The 18,194-nt window shown below is 37.5% G+C and overlaps 1 protein-coding gene across 8 annotated transcripts in view; it reads right to left on the reverse strand.

The window, feature by feature from the left end:
• NIN (ninein) overlaps positions 1–18,194 on the reverse strand; it is a 93,489-nt gene that overhangs the window by 17,896 nt on the left and 57,399 nt on the right. For 5 of the 8 annotated variants that reach the window (XM_063088905.1, XM_063088906.1, XM_063088908.1 and 2 more), the window contains 10 exons: positions 17,429–17,567; positions 15,453–15,574; positions 13,804–14,309; positions 10,718–12,862; positions 9,208–9,333; positions 9,032–9,101; positions 7,210–7,425; positions 4,377–4,490; positions 1,194–1,316; positions 346–459 (listed from right to left, as the gene is read on the reverse strand). In XM_063088905.1, coding sequence (XP_062944975.1) covers positions 346–459; positions 1,194–1,316; positions 4,377–4,490; positions 7,210–7,425; positions 9,032–9,101; positions 9,208–9,333; positions 10,718–12,862; positions 13,804–14,309; positions 15,453–15,574; positions 17,429–17,567 — 3,675 coding nt within the window. The remainder of the gene's footprint in view (positions 1–345; positions 460–1,193; positions 1,317–4,376; positions 4,491–7,209; positions 7,426–9,031; positions 9,102–9,207; positions 9,334–10,717; positions 12,863–13,803; positions 14,310–15,452; positions 15,575–17,428; positions 17,568–18,194) is intronic. The other 3 variants (XM_063088912.1, XM_063088913.1, XM_063088907.1) reach the window with 2 other exon arrangements.

The raw sequence follows: 18,194 nt of genomic DNA on the forward strand, positions 1-18,194 counted from the left end.
TAATATTTCAATTTTAAAACATTTAAATTTGTGAAAGAAATGTTGATAGAGATCTTTATAATAGGGCATGAACCTGCCTTAGAAATCCTATTTCTAAGTTAGAAATAAGCAGTCATTTTTATACACTATTCTCAAACTTTCATAAGAAGTAATTTCATAATTAATGAACTTTGAAGGAAATGTTTAAATTATTTTACCATACTGCAAAGATGTATAAATATTGCTGAAATTAAATCATTCAGAGCCCTCTTAGGCCACTTTCTACCTGGAACATTCTTTCCACTGGGATTTCTGTTAGATTATACAGGAAAATGCTTACTGATAAAACAAGAGTTGCCCACATACCCTTTCCTGTGATGCCACCAGCTGTGACTTTAAGCTCTCACTTTGGTGCTCCCAAGACTTCTGTTCCTCCTTCAATGTAGCAATTGTGTGCTCTAAAAGACTTGATTTTGCCATCTGTTTCAGGAAGAGAAGAGAGGTAAGAGGACATTTTTGCAAATATATCTAGCCTTGACTTATAGGTCTCCACTTACGTTGTTAAGAACATGTGCCATCTGTTTATGTGGGGGAACAGGGCAAGGTAAAAGAAAGAAGTAACTTTCCTGACTCCCTGTTCTACATCTAATTTTAAGGAGTCACTTTTTCTGGGGAGTTTTCCTTTTTTCTTTTTTCTCACTGCCTCATATTTTAAGGATGGCAGATGGTGGGCTGGAAGACAATTATAAATCTCAAGAGCATACCATAATAAGAAAATATGAAATACCCATTAAGGCAGGTGGGGGAAAAAAGCAGTGTTTTCTAATCTGTTAGGGAAAATACAATAGAAAAAAAGGTGCTTGTGTAGGAAGTACATCTTATATTATTAAATACAATATGTATACTATTTACATTATATATAATAGAACAGTGATATACAAATAATATATATTAGGTAGCACTGTGCTGTATTAAAATGAGACAAACTTGATATTATTGCATCTAATAATATATTTATTGAAAACTAACTTAGACTTCGGTCACAATCATGGCTTCAGGATATCTAAGGCCACAAAATATCAGCAGAAATGCTACTCCAGGAGACTTTAGAACGTTGAGGCTAATACGGGAGGCCCATGTGCCACTGTCCATAGAGAAGTGTTCATTATGGTGCACACTATATGATGATGGTAAAATCTTATTATTATTACTACCTTATCAATACAGCTATTTAATTCTTCATTTAGAGCTTCCTTTTCTTTCAGCAGTTTTTCGTTGTAGCTTAGAACACTAGAAATTTTTTGCTGGAAGTCAGAGAGATCAGGACATCTGTGCAGCTGTAAGAGATAAACAAATGAGCCCTGTCTTCAGTTCTCATGGTTGTATTTATAAAGAGGTATTTATAAACAGAGCATTCTCACGGCTGCTGGCATTTTCCTATCTGTAGATATTTCAGAGGACATATAAACTCTAGTAGACTATAATTAACTTTAATAAAATGTTCTCTGTTGGTTTCTCTCTGCTCCCCAATTGACTGCTGAAATGTCTGCTCAGACTCAAACAGACAGACACTTAAATAATGGGCCTAGCTTTCCATCTCATCTTCAGGGTAAAATAACACACTGCCATTCTGTCATTAATTTAACTTGTGCACCTACAGCATAACATTTTCCTACTTTTTTTTTAAATAGAAAAATTTTTTTCAAAAATTCTCAGTCAAGACTAAAGAATTGGCACAAACTATATACAAGATATCAATACAAGGACAAATTTAAAGATAAACAAATCAGTGTTTTTCAGCTTGTTCCATGTGCCTTTCCCTTCAGAAGATGCCTAAATGACATGCCACTGAACTGTTGCTGGTGTGGACACACTGGCTTCCTCCTCTCCACTTTATGGAATCAAGACAAACTAAAGACTGTTTTTGTTCCTTTTCAGCATCCACGCTGGTACTACTGACATTCTGGGCTGGATAATTCACACCTGCAGGATGTTTTGCAGCGTCTTTGACTTTACCCGTTGGATGCCAGTAGCATCATTTCCCTAGTTGTGAAAACCAAGAATGTTCACAGACAATGCTAAATATGCCAGGGTTAGGAAGCAACTCTCACCCCTCAACCCTGTTGAGAACCACTGCTTTTTAAAGAGGCTGATTGTTTCTTATACTTCTTAAATCCTTCCCATAGTTTACAAGTTTTTAACGTCCCTCCAGTTCACTTGGCTTTCAAATTTTCAATTCTTTATTATCATTATTATTTAATGGCCATCTTTCCACTTCCCACCTGAAGTTCTTTCACATTTAGCTTTAGGAATATTATGACAAAATGTACTTTAAGGGTTGAATCTTGTTTTCAAGGGGCAGCAAATCCAGCATATCTTACAAATTTGAACAAGTCAGAAATATATGGAAAAATGTATTTTAAAGTACCTGGGCACTGGTTTAATAAAAGACCTTCTCCTTTCCCACTAGCTTCCTTCCCACCCCCTAAACATCCAGAAAACTTGATACCGTTTTAGGTGTCAACATATTGGCATGTGACTTCTGCTGATGCTATTTGTATTTCTTTTCAGTGTAATAGATAATATGTGTAAAAGTGCTCTGTGAACTATAAATCATGATATCACACAGAGTGGCACATATTTTCTAGGTTCAAGATGTTCATCAGCAACAACAGGCTGACATTATCCTACTCCTGTGATCAAAAAGAGTCCCGTTGCCTGATGAAGCAACTTCCTACCAAAGGCAGACAGGACGCACTGTTTGTCCATCTCACTATTTATACCAATGCCGCTGTAAAAAAATGCAATAAAAATGTGCCAGATGATGTCCTCATCATGTTATTTTACACTCAACTTTGCTCCTTTCCTTCTGTTCTCTAGCTGAGCAAAGTAGCCCTCAAACCTATGAAAAATGTTCAGAATCACTCACAATTAGAGAAATGTAAATTAAAACAACACTGATATGTAATTTCTCACTTATAAGGCTGGTCATAATTTAAAAATATGACATTATACTCTGTTGGCAAAGTTGTGAGGAAACAGACACTTTCCTGTGTTGCTGGGGGAGTACAAACTGATATTTTCCTTGTGGAGGTCGAGTTGGCAATACCTAACAAAATTGCACATGTACTTACCTTTTGCCCCAGCAGTCTCACTTCTAGGAATCCACCCTATAAATAAACCTCCATCAATATGAAAATTCATATGCACAGGGTTAGTCCCATGCTACGGATTTGGAACTGATCACTATCATATTACAGGCTGAACAACGGCCTTTCAAAAGGTAAAGGAAAAAAAGTATGCCCAAGTTAATTAAGATAAACTTGGAAAAAATAGCCTTAGAATACTTGGAATATACCACAGACAGGCCCTATGAATGTTAACTTCTGGCATGTTTATATGGGACAGAGAGCTTCTCTACTTATGGCAGAACAGATATATTTTGCATAGCGGTATGTGACTTGAAAAGGTCTTATAAAGCACCTATTGGGTACCACCTATTGGGTAACAGGCATTATGAAAGACACAAATACCGTGAGGGTCTTATAATCCTATTAGGAAAGCAAGAATTATATGAGTCAATTAGAGATTAACACAAACTTAACACTAGGTGGTACAGATTCAGTGTTTCAGCATTCAGAGAAGGACACCTTTATGAGAGATGCAAGAAAGAGAATTTTATAATCTCAGGGTGCCATAATATTAATCTGATGGTGGAGCAAATAAATAAAATGGAACAACTAAATTCTCCTACTATAAACCAGTATTGTTCCAACTGAAAGATTTCTGTACATACTGGAAATTACTTAAGAATAAAATAGGACAATCTTTAGCATATAATTTTTAAGGTGAGCCCTCTTTTATATGTAAAATTAGGCCTTTGTTTGAAACTTTGAAACAGGCTTCTGAAAGCCAAATTCGCAATGAGACTGCATCCCTGATAATGTGCTAGAATTCACTCCTCTTCCTGAGACAGACGCCTCAAACTGGCTACAAGAAAAAGACATAAGAGGAACCAGCTTCGTCTGTGTCTCACAGATCAGAGGGAACAAGTTATGAAAATTATGAGCAAGAAAGACACCCTCTTTTTAGACAAATTTCTGTTACTTTATCACCTGGCTGGGAGAAAGAAGAATGTTTCTTAAATTGAAGTGGTTGGGATTCATTTACAGTAACAGAATTTTAGAGTCTACAGCATAGATAGGTTGCATAACTACAACAGGTGGAGAATTAGCAATAGGAGCCCTTACAAACAGACTTGTACTTTAAGTCCTCACCTTTACTAAGCAATAAGCTAGTTGACAGGACACAATACAAAGGACATTTGGTGGCTAGAAACACCAGACCATCAGGGACAAACTGAACCACGAACCCCCCTAAGCAGCACGTAGTCTTACCTGTTTCATTGCTTCCAGTTCATCTTTGAGAAGGAGGTTTTCCTGCTCTACGATATGGGCCTGTATTTTAACTTCAGAAAGTTCTGCCTCTAGAGAAGACACTAAAGCAGAGGACTAAGAGAAAAATAAAAAAGTCAAATTATAGATATATTCACTTAGGCTGGGGAAATTTACTAGGTTCTCAAAAGACGATATTAAAGAAACAATAATACAAATACAATGACACAGTGTTTTATGACCATTTATCCTTATACTCAAAGCTATTTTTTAAAAGACTTTCCACTTAAACGGCATGAAAATGATTTCTAAGGTAGTTTTTGCATGTTTCTCTCGGGGGAGAAACTTTGAGATGCAAATCCTGTTTTTCCTCAAACTTCTGTTTATTAATTTTAGCCTATCAGTGGCTTTTGTCTACAACAATAATTACTTTTGGTGTTTGCCTAATAATGCGTTTCTGTTTCTTTCTTTATACATTTATTAATTGGAATTCTACTGTAAGAAAGAGCTGTCATTTCTCCCCACTTATTTAATCAATTTTTATATCAATATGGACTCAGATATTTATTGTATTCATATTTATTTTATAATTTTACTTATTTTATTCTATACTAACATTATTTATTGTGTTGATCAAATTGTTCAAGCTTTGGCCACAAGGAGCTCCTTGAGGTTGGGGCCTGTGTCCTTTCAACTGGTCCCATCTTTTTTTTGGAGCACTTTTTTCTTTCTGGCACGATGATATGTTCCAGGCTCAATTTGTATTTTCTCTGCTCCAGCCCTGGAATCAATCATTTTTCCAAGGAATGCTGGTTCCTTTTATAGGAGAATGATGTTTAGAAACTAAGATCTGGGTACTCCATGCATATACACACATTTGTATTTCTGTATCTCTCTAACTCTGTATATGTATTAGAAACCACAAATGTATACTAATATCTCAGATCCCAATCCAACATCAGAGGGCTCATCTTAGCCTCCCCCATATCCCCATTTACACCTTCCTTCTGCAACAGTAAGAAATCCAGTTCTTATTGTCTACAATGTACTTACTTATTTGTCCAATTCTAGTATACAGAAGTAGTTTCAGAATTACTAAACCACACCCCCACGAGAATCACATTTACTGACTAGGTTACTATAGCATTTATGTACAATTCTTTTTGTCTTTAGCCTGGACGGTATCCAGTCAAGATACTAATTTCCAGAGTACTTCTTTTCTTCCCCATTATGGTTATAGCATCTATTTATAATACAGTTAGGTTCATTTATTAGTGTTTCTGTTTCATTTTGATCTCCTCCCACCCCGTCATGATTGGTTTTACTAGTGCATTTATTGTGGGGGCATGGGAACAGCATGTGAACCATTACTATGGTTCTAAGAGTCGGAGCCACACGAACAGATAAGCTCAGAAATATGCCTCCCTTCCTCATCCCTTCTATCACATTCCAACTCATCCTTTTCCCACCCACTGTCTAACCATCCCTGTAGTATCTGGTTCATCATTTTTGTATTTCTTTTACACAAAAGAGCAGATAAAGGTGTACAGTATTTTCTTGCCCCCTTCTCTCTTACATGCATGGAAATATAATATATGTAATCTTGTGCTTTTCTTTTTTCACTTAACAATATGTCCTGAAAATCATTTCATACAAATAGAGATCTTTATCATTCTCTTTTTCTTTTTCTTTAAATAGCTCCATAGTACTACTGCATGGCATCAACATACCCACCACATTTATTTAACCATTCTCCTAAGTGTGAGCATCTAGGTTTTTCCCACTATTTTTGCAATTACAAACAATGCTGCAGTGACTAACCCTGTGCATATGAATTTTCATATTGCTGGAGGTTTATTTATATATAGGGTGGATTCCTAGAAGTGAGACTGCTGGGGCAAAAGGTAAGTACATGTACAATTTTGTTAGGTATTGCCAAATCGACCTCCACAAGGAAAATATCAGTTTGTACCCCACCAGCAACACAGGAAATGTCTGTTTCCTCACAACTTTGCCAACAGAGTATAATGTCATATTTTTAAATTATGACCAGCCTTATAAGTGAGAAATTACATATCAGTGTTGTTTTAATTTACATTTCTCTAATTGTGAGTGATTCTGAACATTTTTCATAGGTTTGAGGGCTACTTTAATTTTTTGTATGAATTGTTTATATTTTTCCTATTTTGCTATCAAGGTTTGGTCCTATTTTACTCAATTTTTAAGAGTTCTTTACTAGTAGGGATATTGGCCCTTTTCTCTGTGGTATATGTTGTAAATATTTTCTCCCAGTTTGTCAGTTGTCATTTGAGTTTGTTTATGGCATTTTTTTTGCCATGCAAAATTTTAAAAAATGTAACCAGTTTTTTCTTTTATTGCCTCTGGTTTTTGAGTCAGTTAGATAGCTTTACTTTACACCAAGGTTAAAGATAAATTCACTCATGTTTTCTTCTAGTACTTGTATAGTTTTTTTTTTTTTTTTTTTTTTTTTTATATTTAGACTCCTAATTCAGTTAGAGTTTATCCTTCTGTATGGTATGAAATATGGATCTAATTTCATGTGTTTTCAAATGTCTACCCAGTTATCCAGGAATCATTTATTAAAAAGTCCATCTTTACCCCAATGGTTTAAGAAACCACCTTTGTTATATACTGTTTCCATTTGCATTTGGGTCTAATTCTAGATTTTCTTTCCCACTTATCTATTTGCCTATTCATGTGCTAGTCCCACACTGTTTTAATTATTTAGGCTTTATGTATAAAAAATTTAACATAAGCATTTCTTCTATTTCTTGGGATTTCCTGAAAAAAAGCTGTCATGTACTACATACCATACCTGCACTTTACAGTGTTCCAATTCTTCTTTCAGATTAGATTTTTCTTGTTCCCAGTCCTCATATGTACTGTTTCCTGGCTCTTTCTCCTTCTGGCATAGCATTTCTGCCAGACGTTGATTAAGTTCTTGTAATTCTTCCTGATTTTGAGAGTTCTTTTGGCTAAGTTCTGTATTTTCCAAATCCAACTGTTGGTTTTTGATTTCTAATTCTGAAATCTAATTAAAATTAAAATAAGCTTTAAAAAGTTGTTACCCTACTTCTGCTAAAAACAGATTTAGAGACTAATTGTTTTTCCCCTACATAAAGTTTAAAAATATACACATATTTGATAACAGAAATAATGCATACTCATTATTACAAATTCAGTCAATTCAGAAGTGTATGAAGAATTGAGACACTCAATCTAATCCCACTCCATGGGGCCACCCACTTTTCACAGTGGGACACTTATCCCTCAAGATCATTTTCCATGCACATACAGAACCCATATACACATAGAGAATCTTTTCCTCTTTTTAGCAAAAAATTGGATCATTTCATTTTTGCACAGACTGCTTTTTTCACTCATAATATCTTACAGACTCCTATCTTTCCAAGTTGGTGTGTTCAGAAATCACCACATGCTATATTTTTTAGTATCGGTAGGACAGTCTATGTAGCAAGATGTTCCATAATGCATTTATCCATTCCCTCATATATAGACAGACATATAGGTTTGTTATCATTATTTCTTTTAATTATGAAGAAACAAAAGGATCTTTTGGAAAATTCATTTATATGGGGGTATTTCAAAAAGTTCATAAAAAAACAAAATTAGAATAAAAATCTTTCCATGAACTTTTTCTCCCCATGGACTTTTTGGAGACCCCTCGTACATGGGAGCATTTTGTATGTAGGATCATTGTTTTTCAAGTGGAGCTGCAGGGTTAGAAGGTCTTTATATACATTACTGCTTTGATAGATATCCCCCAGATGTCTTCTCCGTGGTGCTACCACCTAATAATTCTATCAACATGTATGAGTATACCCATTCTTAATTCTAGATGATATCAGTCTTTAATATTTGCTAATTCAATAGGTGAAAAAAGAAACTCAGTTTATACTTCCCAAAATACTAATAAGGTTAACCATCTTTTTATATTTTGCATTCTTTTCTTCTTGACCATTCATATCAATTGCCTATTTTCAAGTAGGTTTTGCCATTTATTTGTAAGAGACAAAATATATTTTGGATGTTAACACCTTGTTTATTTCAAGTACTGAAAACACTTTTTTCCCCAGTATGTCCTTATTTTTGACTATTTCAGACAGATTCTAAAATAGATTTCCCTTGCACAAATACATGTTTTATGATTATACAAATTGAGCACTGAATAGCACAAACTATCTGAATAAATCACAATTCTGTGAAATGATATGCTCATTAACTGGCATTCTATAATGGTGAAATTCTGTCCTTAACTTTCTGCCTTCAGTCATGATGAGGAAAAAGGAAGGAGCCAACATTAATTGAAACTGCACAAGGGCTAGACTGAGTTTCATAGGTATGGTTTTGGAGGTATCACCTTCCCACACCCACTGATTAGAAAGATTGTATTAAGCACTTAGGGTCAAGAAACAATATACACATTATTTCACACAAAAAGGAACCTATTTTAGAGCCAGCATGAGATGAGTTTCCATTTTCAAACTCATAATTTACAACCTTACCATCATTAACTTTGTTATTCTTATAGCATGTGCTACATATTTGTAAATTTCAGATAAAAAATGAAAACCTCAGAAACAAGGAACATTGGGAAATATTAAATATTTTCTTACCTGCTTCTTTAAATTTTCAACCATTTTTTGAATTGCAGCTTTTTCCTGTTTTACAGTTTCTATTTTTTGCCTAAAAAACAATAAAAATATAATTTAAGAGAGAGGTTTTAAAAGATGAAGTAAAATAGTTTTAGTCCTTGCAAAAATGTCTTAGAAAATTTAAGTATATGTCTTACCACACTTCTTCCTGAGATCCATTTAATTTCTCTAATTTCAGGTTAGAAATGCTATCTTCTTCATTTAAAGTAGTAATTTCACTTCTTAAAATAGAATTTTCCTCTTGAAGCTTTTCAGATTCATATCTGGAGTACAGAGGTTAAAAAAATAGTTACAACAAGGCAGTCATTTGGCATCTTTGGAAAATATTTTCTAGTGACTTCCAATAAAAGAAGTATTCCATGCCAGTTCAAAAGAGAAGTCTAAATTAGTAGTCTCTTAGAACTTGGAAATCAAGTTATAACATATTGACTGAATTTCTTTTTAGGAAGTAAGAATTTCACTAAAAGATGTTAGGGACATGTGGCTAAAAAGCTTGAGCATGGAGACAGGAATTGACACTCAATGCCTAGTATGGTTGTTGGTTTCCCCAATAGCAAGAAGACTGCTTTGAGCAGATGACTTCATTTATCTCAGTCTCAAGTCCTACCTGCTCTGCATAGACATAAGCTGTATTACTACGCTGTACTAGGGAACTTCGAAAGGTTCAACTGAAAGATTCATATTATTTTTTAATTCTATTTTTCCATGAACTTTTTGAAGTACCCTTGTAATAGCTTTAGTTTTAGACCTCTGGGTACTTAGAGAGAGAAAATCCACTACACAAATCAAAGGGCCACACTGAAATATGTACACTAATGTTTGCTTTGTGATTTCATTTATCTCATTATATTTTGATTTTTAGAGCTAAAAGTGGTCTGAAGTAAGAAGAGAAAAATCTATATTCAGAAATAAATTTTGTTTCATATCATTAAGATATTTCAGACATGATATAATATTTTACAAGTTTTTTTTTTTGAAAAACCAAATTTGCTAAAGACTAATACAATCATATTTTATAAAGTCAAGTGAGCAGTGGTTCAAATTAGCTCTTCTCTTGTCTTTATTCTTCAAGCATATTTATTAGAATCTGCTAAAGCCTCAATAAAATGATATGTTTAAGATAAATTTCCATTGTACATATCAATATCAGCATGCACTTCAAGTGATCTAAGTAAAAACTATAAGCTACAAACAACATTTTTCCTATGTTAGTATAAAAAGAGAGTTCTCATCTATCAAGTGAGTTAATACACAAAGGCATTCATTCTCATATTATATGTTTTATCAAAATGAAGAAAGCCACTAACTAACATTTGGCAAAAAAAATCTATCCATCCAGATGAAGAAGTGGTAGAAAAGAGTTAAAGACATACACTGGTGATACATATGGTTACACAACAAACACTCCCCATTTTGAACTTTCACATCCTACATGAACAACATATATCTGCTATAGAGGAAGGGAATACCTCACAGGCAAGGTTATTCTATTTGTTAATACAACACAGAAGCAGAAGGAAGTCTAGAGGACTGCTCTCTTCTTGAAGACTAACAGGTTAGTTTCTCTAGGCACAGCAAGCAGTGGAAGTTAGATTTGGTGAGGTACTCTTGGGGGATTCTGTGAAGTCTAGAAGGCACATACATTACCTCAGAAGTTCAACTTTTTGCTGCATTTCACTGCATGTGATTTGCAAGTCATGCATCATTGCCTTCAGCTCTTCCTCCTCCTCTCCTAGAGAAGATACATCTTTTTGCTTAACTAAAGTCGTGACTCTCTCCCTCAATTTTTTAGTCAGCTCCTGTAGCTTTTTTTTCTCCAGTTCTAACTCTGCTATTGAGGCCTGACGTTGCAAATGTTTGTCTTGAAGGCCTAGGAGAGCAGTGTTTTCTTCCAGTATAACTTGATTCTGTACCCTAGACTTTTCTTGAGGTGTCTGAATTGTTCTGTCTAACCAGGCAATTTCCTGGGCTTTTACTTTTTCTGAGAGCCGTATGTTGCCCTGCTGAAGGTACTGGTGTTCCTGTCTGCGTTCTTCTATAATATGGTGTACACTCATAGCCGTGGACACACACTCTTCCAGTGTCTGACTGAGTTCAAGTTCCTTTTCATCAGATTCAACTTCTAGGTTATGTAACTGGGCTTTCCAAGAGGAGAAGCAGTCACACTGCAGGACAGCTCTTTTCTGCAGCTTCTTGATCTTTCCGTGAAGTCTCAAAACCAGAACATTCAGCTCTTCATTTTCTGTTTTGACCTCATCATAACTCTTTTCCAGGCTAAGGAATGTCTCAGTCACTTCCTCCACTTTCTTTAGCTCATCCTTCAACCTGAAAACTTCTGCAGTGAGTTCCTTGTTATCTTCCAGTGCCTCATCATAGCGTGACTCCATCACTCTCAACTCTTCCTGAAGGCAGTCGTTTTCTTGACTGGCATCTTCATATAACAACTTATACTTGGGAGAAGCCTCAGGGATTCTCTCAAGCATCTTTAGTTTCTTTTTTAGCACAGAAACATCAAAAAGTAGGTCCTGTTTCTTTTCGGAAGCTCGATCGCAATCTGCACGTAATATCATTAGTTGTTCCTGAAGCTGACTGATCTGATTCTTCAGGTCCCAGGATTCGGTCCCAGTCTCTTCACTATTTTCAAGCTCAGAAAAACTCTCCATTGAAGCTTCAGACTCCTCTCTTTTGACCTCCTGTCTCTGAACCAAGCTCATCCCTGTACTTCCCAGGTCCTGGACCTCATTGTCTTGCAGGTCACTTAGGCTATGCTGTGTGGTTACACCTTTTACTTGCTTCATTCGGTTTTGCAATAAAAATGGCTCAGTTTGTTCTGCAGAATTTCTAAAACACTCAGTGGCTGGCTCACTTAAACAAGATGACATTACTGACCCTGGCTCTAATTTTTGCAGTCTTTGTTGCAATCTAGAAATTTCAGTAGCCATTTTTGCATTTTCCTTTACTGCTCGTTCATGAGCTCTCTGCAGGCTTACAAGGACATCTCCATTTTCTTCCAACAGCTGCTCCCCTTGCTGAAGCAGGGACAGGGCTCTGCTTCCTTCTGCCTCCTCCCCTCCCATTGCCTGGCAGACACTGTGAAGCCTGGAGAGAGGAGATGCTTCCTGCTGCATTTCCTTTATTTGATCCTGGAGCCTGCAGATTTCTGCGCTCATCTCAGCCCTCTCTCGATCTGCTTTCTCACAGGTCACTCTGTGGATGCTCTCCATGGCTAGAAGCTGGGACATCATTTCCTGCCTTTCCTGGCCATGTTCCTTTTCTAGCCTTTCTAGCTGCTGGCTGGCCAGGTGCTCCGTGGCCCCTGCCTGGTATAGGACCTGCTCACGGTCCCTCAGTTCTCTTTCGTGACTGCTCTTCAGCTCAAGTATCTGGTCAGACAGTAGGCTCTGCTGACTTTCAGACACATTTCTCAGATCTTCCAAGTCTTGGAGTAGCTGCTCTCTCTCGACGACCATGCTGTTCAAATGTTCTTTGTATGTTTTTTCTAGCATCTCTTTCTCCTGGGTCAAGACCAGAGAAGTTGCTTTCTCTCTCTGAAGAGTCTCTTTCAGCTGCTCCTGGGCTTCTGCACACTCCTGGGTGAGCTCGTCCTTCTCAAACTCCCACTGGGATTTCTCTTCCTGTTGTTGTTCCAGGAGGTCCTTTAGCTCTTGGCGATAGCGCCCCTCCAGGCTTTGCAGGGCCTTTTCACATCTCTCAGTGACTTTCTGACAATCAGCCTGAAACTGGGCTTCTATCTGAGAGGTTCTTCTATTACACTCTGTTTCCATTTTTTCCCTAAATGTAGCCAACATACAGCATTACCGAAACTGTCGCCAACTCCAGAAGCAAACAAAAAACATTTTCCCCTGCATAGAGGAGACCACCAACTAAACAAGTGAAATACTTCTAAAAATACCTTAACTTACTCCTATGAGATTCATTTGTACTGGAATGAAGTCTCATTTCTGAGAGCAAAGACTGGCAGCCATAATTAATTTGAAAGACTTACCTCCTCTGTAGTCTGGGGGAAATTTTAGAAACCAAATATTTGACATACTCCTGGATGTATTTGTTCATGGATTTAAAACCAAAGACTTAAAATGATATTTCACATTAAATGATCAAATACATATTAACTTAACCCCTAACTTGGGGAATACATAACATTCCTTTATTTTAATTAAGCATGCATTACAGGATATTAGTCACATAAACCATACATATTAACAAATTCATTCTACTTTTGCTTCTTATTTAATAAAGTGGCATCAAGTTAATCAGGGTGTGAAGTAGCAAAGCCCTCAAATGTACTTGGGTCTTCATGTGAGAAAGGGAAGCACGAAGTGCTGCTTTATAACTCAGGGAGGAAAGGTTCCTTTGCCCAGACTGTAGCTTATACATAGCTTTTCTCAGACAGCAACAGGATTGAACTAGGAAGAAACCACATTTGGGATAATCTTATCCTCATCTGGAGCCTAATGAGATATAATAAGTCTTAATAGAAGGAATATTTTTCTCTTTTCAAAACCAAGCCAAACCAAACCAAACCCAGTTCCAATAACCCCAAGGTAGGCTTACGTCAAATAATGACAAAACCGGTTGAAAATTTTAAAAAGAATCTGATCAATCCATGGGCTGTTATGCTTTCTGATTTTTCTAAGTCTCCTTAACTGACTGGAACTTCTGGCACCCCAAGAGCCAGCACCCCAGGTTGCTCCCATTTACCTCTTTCTTACCTTCCCTCTTGAAGTTCCCTTTGGTGTTTTTCCAACAGTTCTTTTCTCAACTCCTCTTTCTCCAGCATGTGCTTCTCCACCAGGCTTTTCATCTGTGCCTGGTGAAACTGCTCTAGTTCCTGAGTCAAGCCTCTCACCTTCTCCTCTGTCCAGGCGCTACTTTGCATGAGTCCTTCCCTCTCTCGATTAAAGCTTTCCTCCACCTGCTCCAGTCTCGCCTTGAGCTCTGTCTCCTGTTCCAGCATCAGCTCCTCCTGCAGGCGAGTCTTTTCCTCATCAAACGTCCTTTGCAGTTGTCTCTTCTCCTCTTCGTGTCTGCGGGTGGTCTCACGGTGTGCCTCCCTGAGCCCCGCTGCCTGCCCCTGAAGTTCTGAAATTTCACTTTTAAGGTCACTTATTAGTTTTTCCAAGGTGTGCACTTCATTCTCATACTTCTGCTTCATGTCCACCTGCTCCTTCTCACGAGTGACCACAGTTTCATCTAGCTGTTTTTCATAATGGTGTACCTAAAGTCGGAGAGTGAAACCACCAAAGGTTACGCAACTCAAGGCCACAGAAAGGGAAGGAATGGGGGCAGCAAGTACTTTTTTCTATCCAACATTCCTCAATTTCCCCATTGTGTTTTAAAGTAACTTAATTCAAAAACACTTTAAGTAAGATATTAAAGTCAGGCATGGTCTGCTTCTGTTTTAACTTGGTTGAATTTTATTAGTTTCTGAACAACTTTATTAAGAACTGACCAGACCCTCACACATAGATAGAACCATTTGTCTTCCCATGCATCCTCTCCACTTCCAAATTTAGGGTCTTAAAATATTATATTAAATTAAACTATTTATTGAACACCTATCAGGTACTCTGCAGGCCTTGTGGGAACACAAAGTTGGGTAAGACACAATCCCTGATATCAAGAAGAAACCAGTTTAGACATGGATATGACGACTGCAAGTATACTACAAGGTAGAACATAAAAAATATAAAAGATATAGAAAGAGCCACAGTGTAACTCAGGGATTCAAAGGAGGAGAAAATAACATTTGGTTGGGGAAATTTAGAAATGACTTCATGCAAGAGGCAGCATTTGATATAAACTCTGAAGAGTACACAGATGTCTAAGAGGCAGAAAGAAATAATAAATAGCATAATTTGTAGTATCAGGAACAAAAGAGACAATTTGGAAACAGCAAATTACCCAGTTTGGCTGGAAGATAAGGTAATTCAAAGGAATGGTGAAAGAGAAGTCTGGAAATGTAAGCGGAAACCACATGGTGCAGAGTTTGGAGGCCAAGGTTCAGAATTTGTACAGAACTTAGTTGGTAATGCTACATCAAAGGGCTTTTCAGTTTTATTTAGATGTTTCTTTTTAAAACAAGTTTGAAATAATACAATGGTCATCAAGCTTCAAGTTCCATGCTTGCCAGGGCTGAAGAAATTACATTTTGGAAACTCCCTCTCATGAGAAAAAGACCTTGCCCTCAGCCTATGAAAGCATCCTGAAGAAGTGACGGGTCCCTGTGTAGCCACCAGATGTAAAAGAGAAGGGACAGAAAGGGCTGCTCTATGAAAAAAAAGAATTGAAAATGCCCTGTGTGCAAAAGGTTGTCAGAGGTCAAAGAAATTAGGGGACTGGATAGGTAAGAAGGACTCACTTTATCCTCAAGTTCCAGTCTGAGGCGACACAAGTCCCTGTGATGTTGTTCTTTCATCTGTTCTATGACCAGCTCTGCCTCGATGCTCATGTTCAGTGGATTGCATTCTTCAGAACCAAGCCCTGAAAACACATGGAGCCCATTGATTCTGTGGCAGGCTCTTTCAATAACACAATCTGGCATCTGAGGAGGGACATCCAGTTTAACTAAGGAATAGTTTTTGGCCTGAATTGTCCAGATGTGATCTACTAGGAAACAAGAGAACCCTCTTCTCTTTTCAAGTCTTAGGGCAAATAGAAGAAATGAAGGCAAACAGCTTCTTTCATGCATAGCAGGGTACCAAACCTTAACAAAATCCATCTTTTGAACAGAAGGTGAGGGTAGGTGTGGAAACTGTAGCTTAAAGGTGACCTCCTCCTAATGAAAATGCTGTAGGTTGAGGTAATAGCATGAGGTACTTTGATCAAATCAACCACCTCTATTCACCCAACAAATACTGAGTGACAAATCAGCAGAGGGACAATGTGGCAGGGGAATGAACAGGCAGCATGCATAATGCTATGCCTTGAGGAGTTAACTTCTTGGGTCACGATAGCCAACCCATCACTCAACAATATGGAAGACTGGATATCATCATATGAATTTCCTGGAGTGTGGGTAGATGCCCACCTTACATTATCAGTTAAAATGTAAAAAAAATGGGGCATAGGTTAGAAACCCTGATAGGCAGTTTTTGGAGGAAATTCTCAACTCATCCATATGAGTTCACCTCTGCAACTGCCCACAATGATGACTGAGAAGGACAATGGAAATGTGGAACACAAATTGCTGTGACTCAGCTAGTGTATACATTATGTCGAATACTATGCAGAAATCTCTTAGGGCAGGGGACTCAAAATAGTTTTTCGTGTGGGGATACACAGGCAGATGGGAGAAAGGGACTCTTCTTGGGCATAGGTCTAGTCGCTGGGATTGACAGTTTTGCTCTGGGTTTTCTTTTATGGCATATCCCCACATGGGTGTAAGCCACCCCTAGATGGCACAGCATCACATACCCATGAGGAGCATCTCCCAACACTTGGTCATCTACAGAAAAGCCCAGAAAATCTACTGAGATATATCGTATCATCAAACGGCCTCCATCATTAGACCACAGTGAGCCAAGAATTGGAGGAGAGCTCTTAAGGCCTCTTCCTCTCCCCTTCCCAATCCCTTATTTATTCCACACTTAAGTATGTAAGGGGAGGAATACACAACCTTTGTAAGAACTGTACTCTTGTCCCAAGAAGCAGTGAGGAAAGCTATCTATAACAGAAAAACTGATTATGAGTGCTTTCTTACATTCAAACTCAACAAGCCCAAAGAGGCAGGATATCAGGAGGGAGGCAAAGAGCTGATAGTGAATGCAGGAGGGTTCACAAACGACTCTGCCTTCTAATCTTGCCGCTCAAAATCCTCCTCAAAGGCACAGGCAACCAACCCTTATTTATCTTATTTGTTGCTTTGCAGAGGCAATACAGAAACTCAGCACAGCCAGCATAAGAAAACCAGTTATGGACTCTGTGGCTGCTGGCTGGCCCACTCTCCAAAACCATCTTCATACTTGTTAGGCACTCTCTTAGAAAGGGAGGATTCAGCAATAGCTCACTGTCTGAATTCTAATACCCTAAAGGCCTGGATTCTCAGATTTGTGGCCAGTTTTATTTTATATTGTTTTTTAAACCAAGCAAATATCCTTGTGGTTTGATTTTTCCATTACTTTGCTGAGGCATATAAAAATTGGATGGAAATATTTTCATAAAGACTTCAAGGACAAATGTAAAACCAGACCACAAGTGAAATAGCTCCACAAAAGAATATTGCCAAAATCTTTCTTTTAAGGTTGCCAAAATTTTGCAGTTTTATATTCAACCATGGTTCTAAAAACAAGGGTCAAAAGTAGAGACTCTGAAAAGACAGTGTCTGAATGTGTTTACCCTGGTTGGGCTCAATGCCACCACTGCTAAAATCAAGTTCTTCTGACAGCGAGTTCTTCAAGGGAAGCCTGACCACTTTGCCTTGTGCGCGATAGTCTTCCAGCTCAGACTGGAGTTCATCCACTTGGTCTTGCAATACCTGGGTTTAAAAACCAACAAAGTTCTTAAATATGACACCAAAAGCAGAAGCAGCAAAAAATACAAAAATTGGACACCATCAAAATAGAAATGTTTGTGTTTCAAAGGACACCATCAATAAAGTAAAAAGACAACCCACAGAATGGGAGAAAAGTTTTGTGAATTATATATCTGACAAGGGACTTGTAACCAGAATATACAGACTACTACAACTCAATAAAAAAAGACAAAGAACTCAATTAAAAAATGAGGCAAAGGATATAAATAGATATTTTTCCAAAGAAGACAGACAGATGAGCAATAAATACATAAATAGATACTCAGCATCATTAGCAATCAGGAAAATGCAAATCAAAACCGTGATGAGATACCACTTCACACACACTAGGATGGCTAGAATAAAAAAGACATACAATAACAACTATTGGCAAAGAAGTGGGAGAAACTGGAACTCTCATACCAGTGGGAGCATAAAGTGGTACAACCACTTGGGAAGGAGTCTGGCAGTTCCTCAAAGGTTAAACACAGAGTTACTGTACGACCCAGCAATGCCACTCCTAGGTGAAATGGAACCCACGAGACATGGAAACATATGTCCACATAAAAACTTGCACACAAATTGTCATAG

This window comes from Cynocephalus volans, chromosome 3 (genome assembly GCF_027409185.1).
Source record: "Cynocephalus volans isolate mCynVol1 chromosome 3, mCynVol1.pri, whole genome shotgun sequence".
Taxonomy (NCBI): Eukaryota; Metazoa; Chordata; class Mammalia; order Dermoptera; family Cynocephalidae; genus Cynocephalus; species Cynocephalus volans.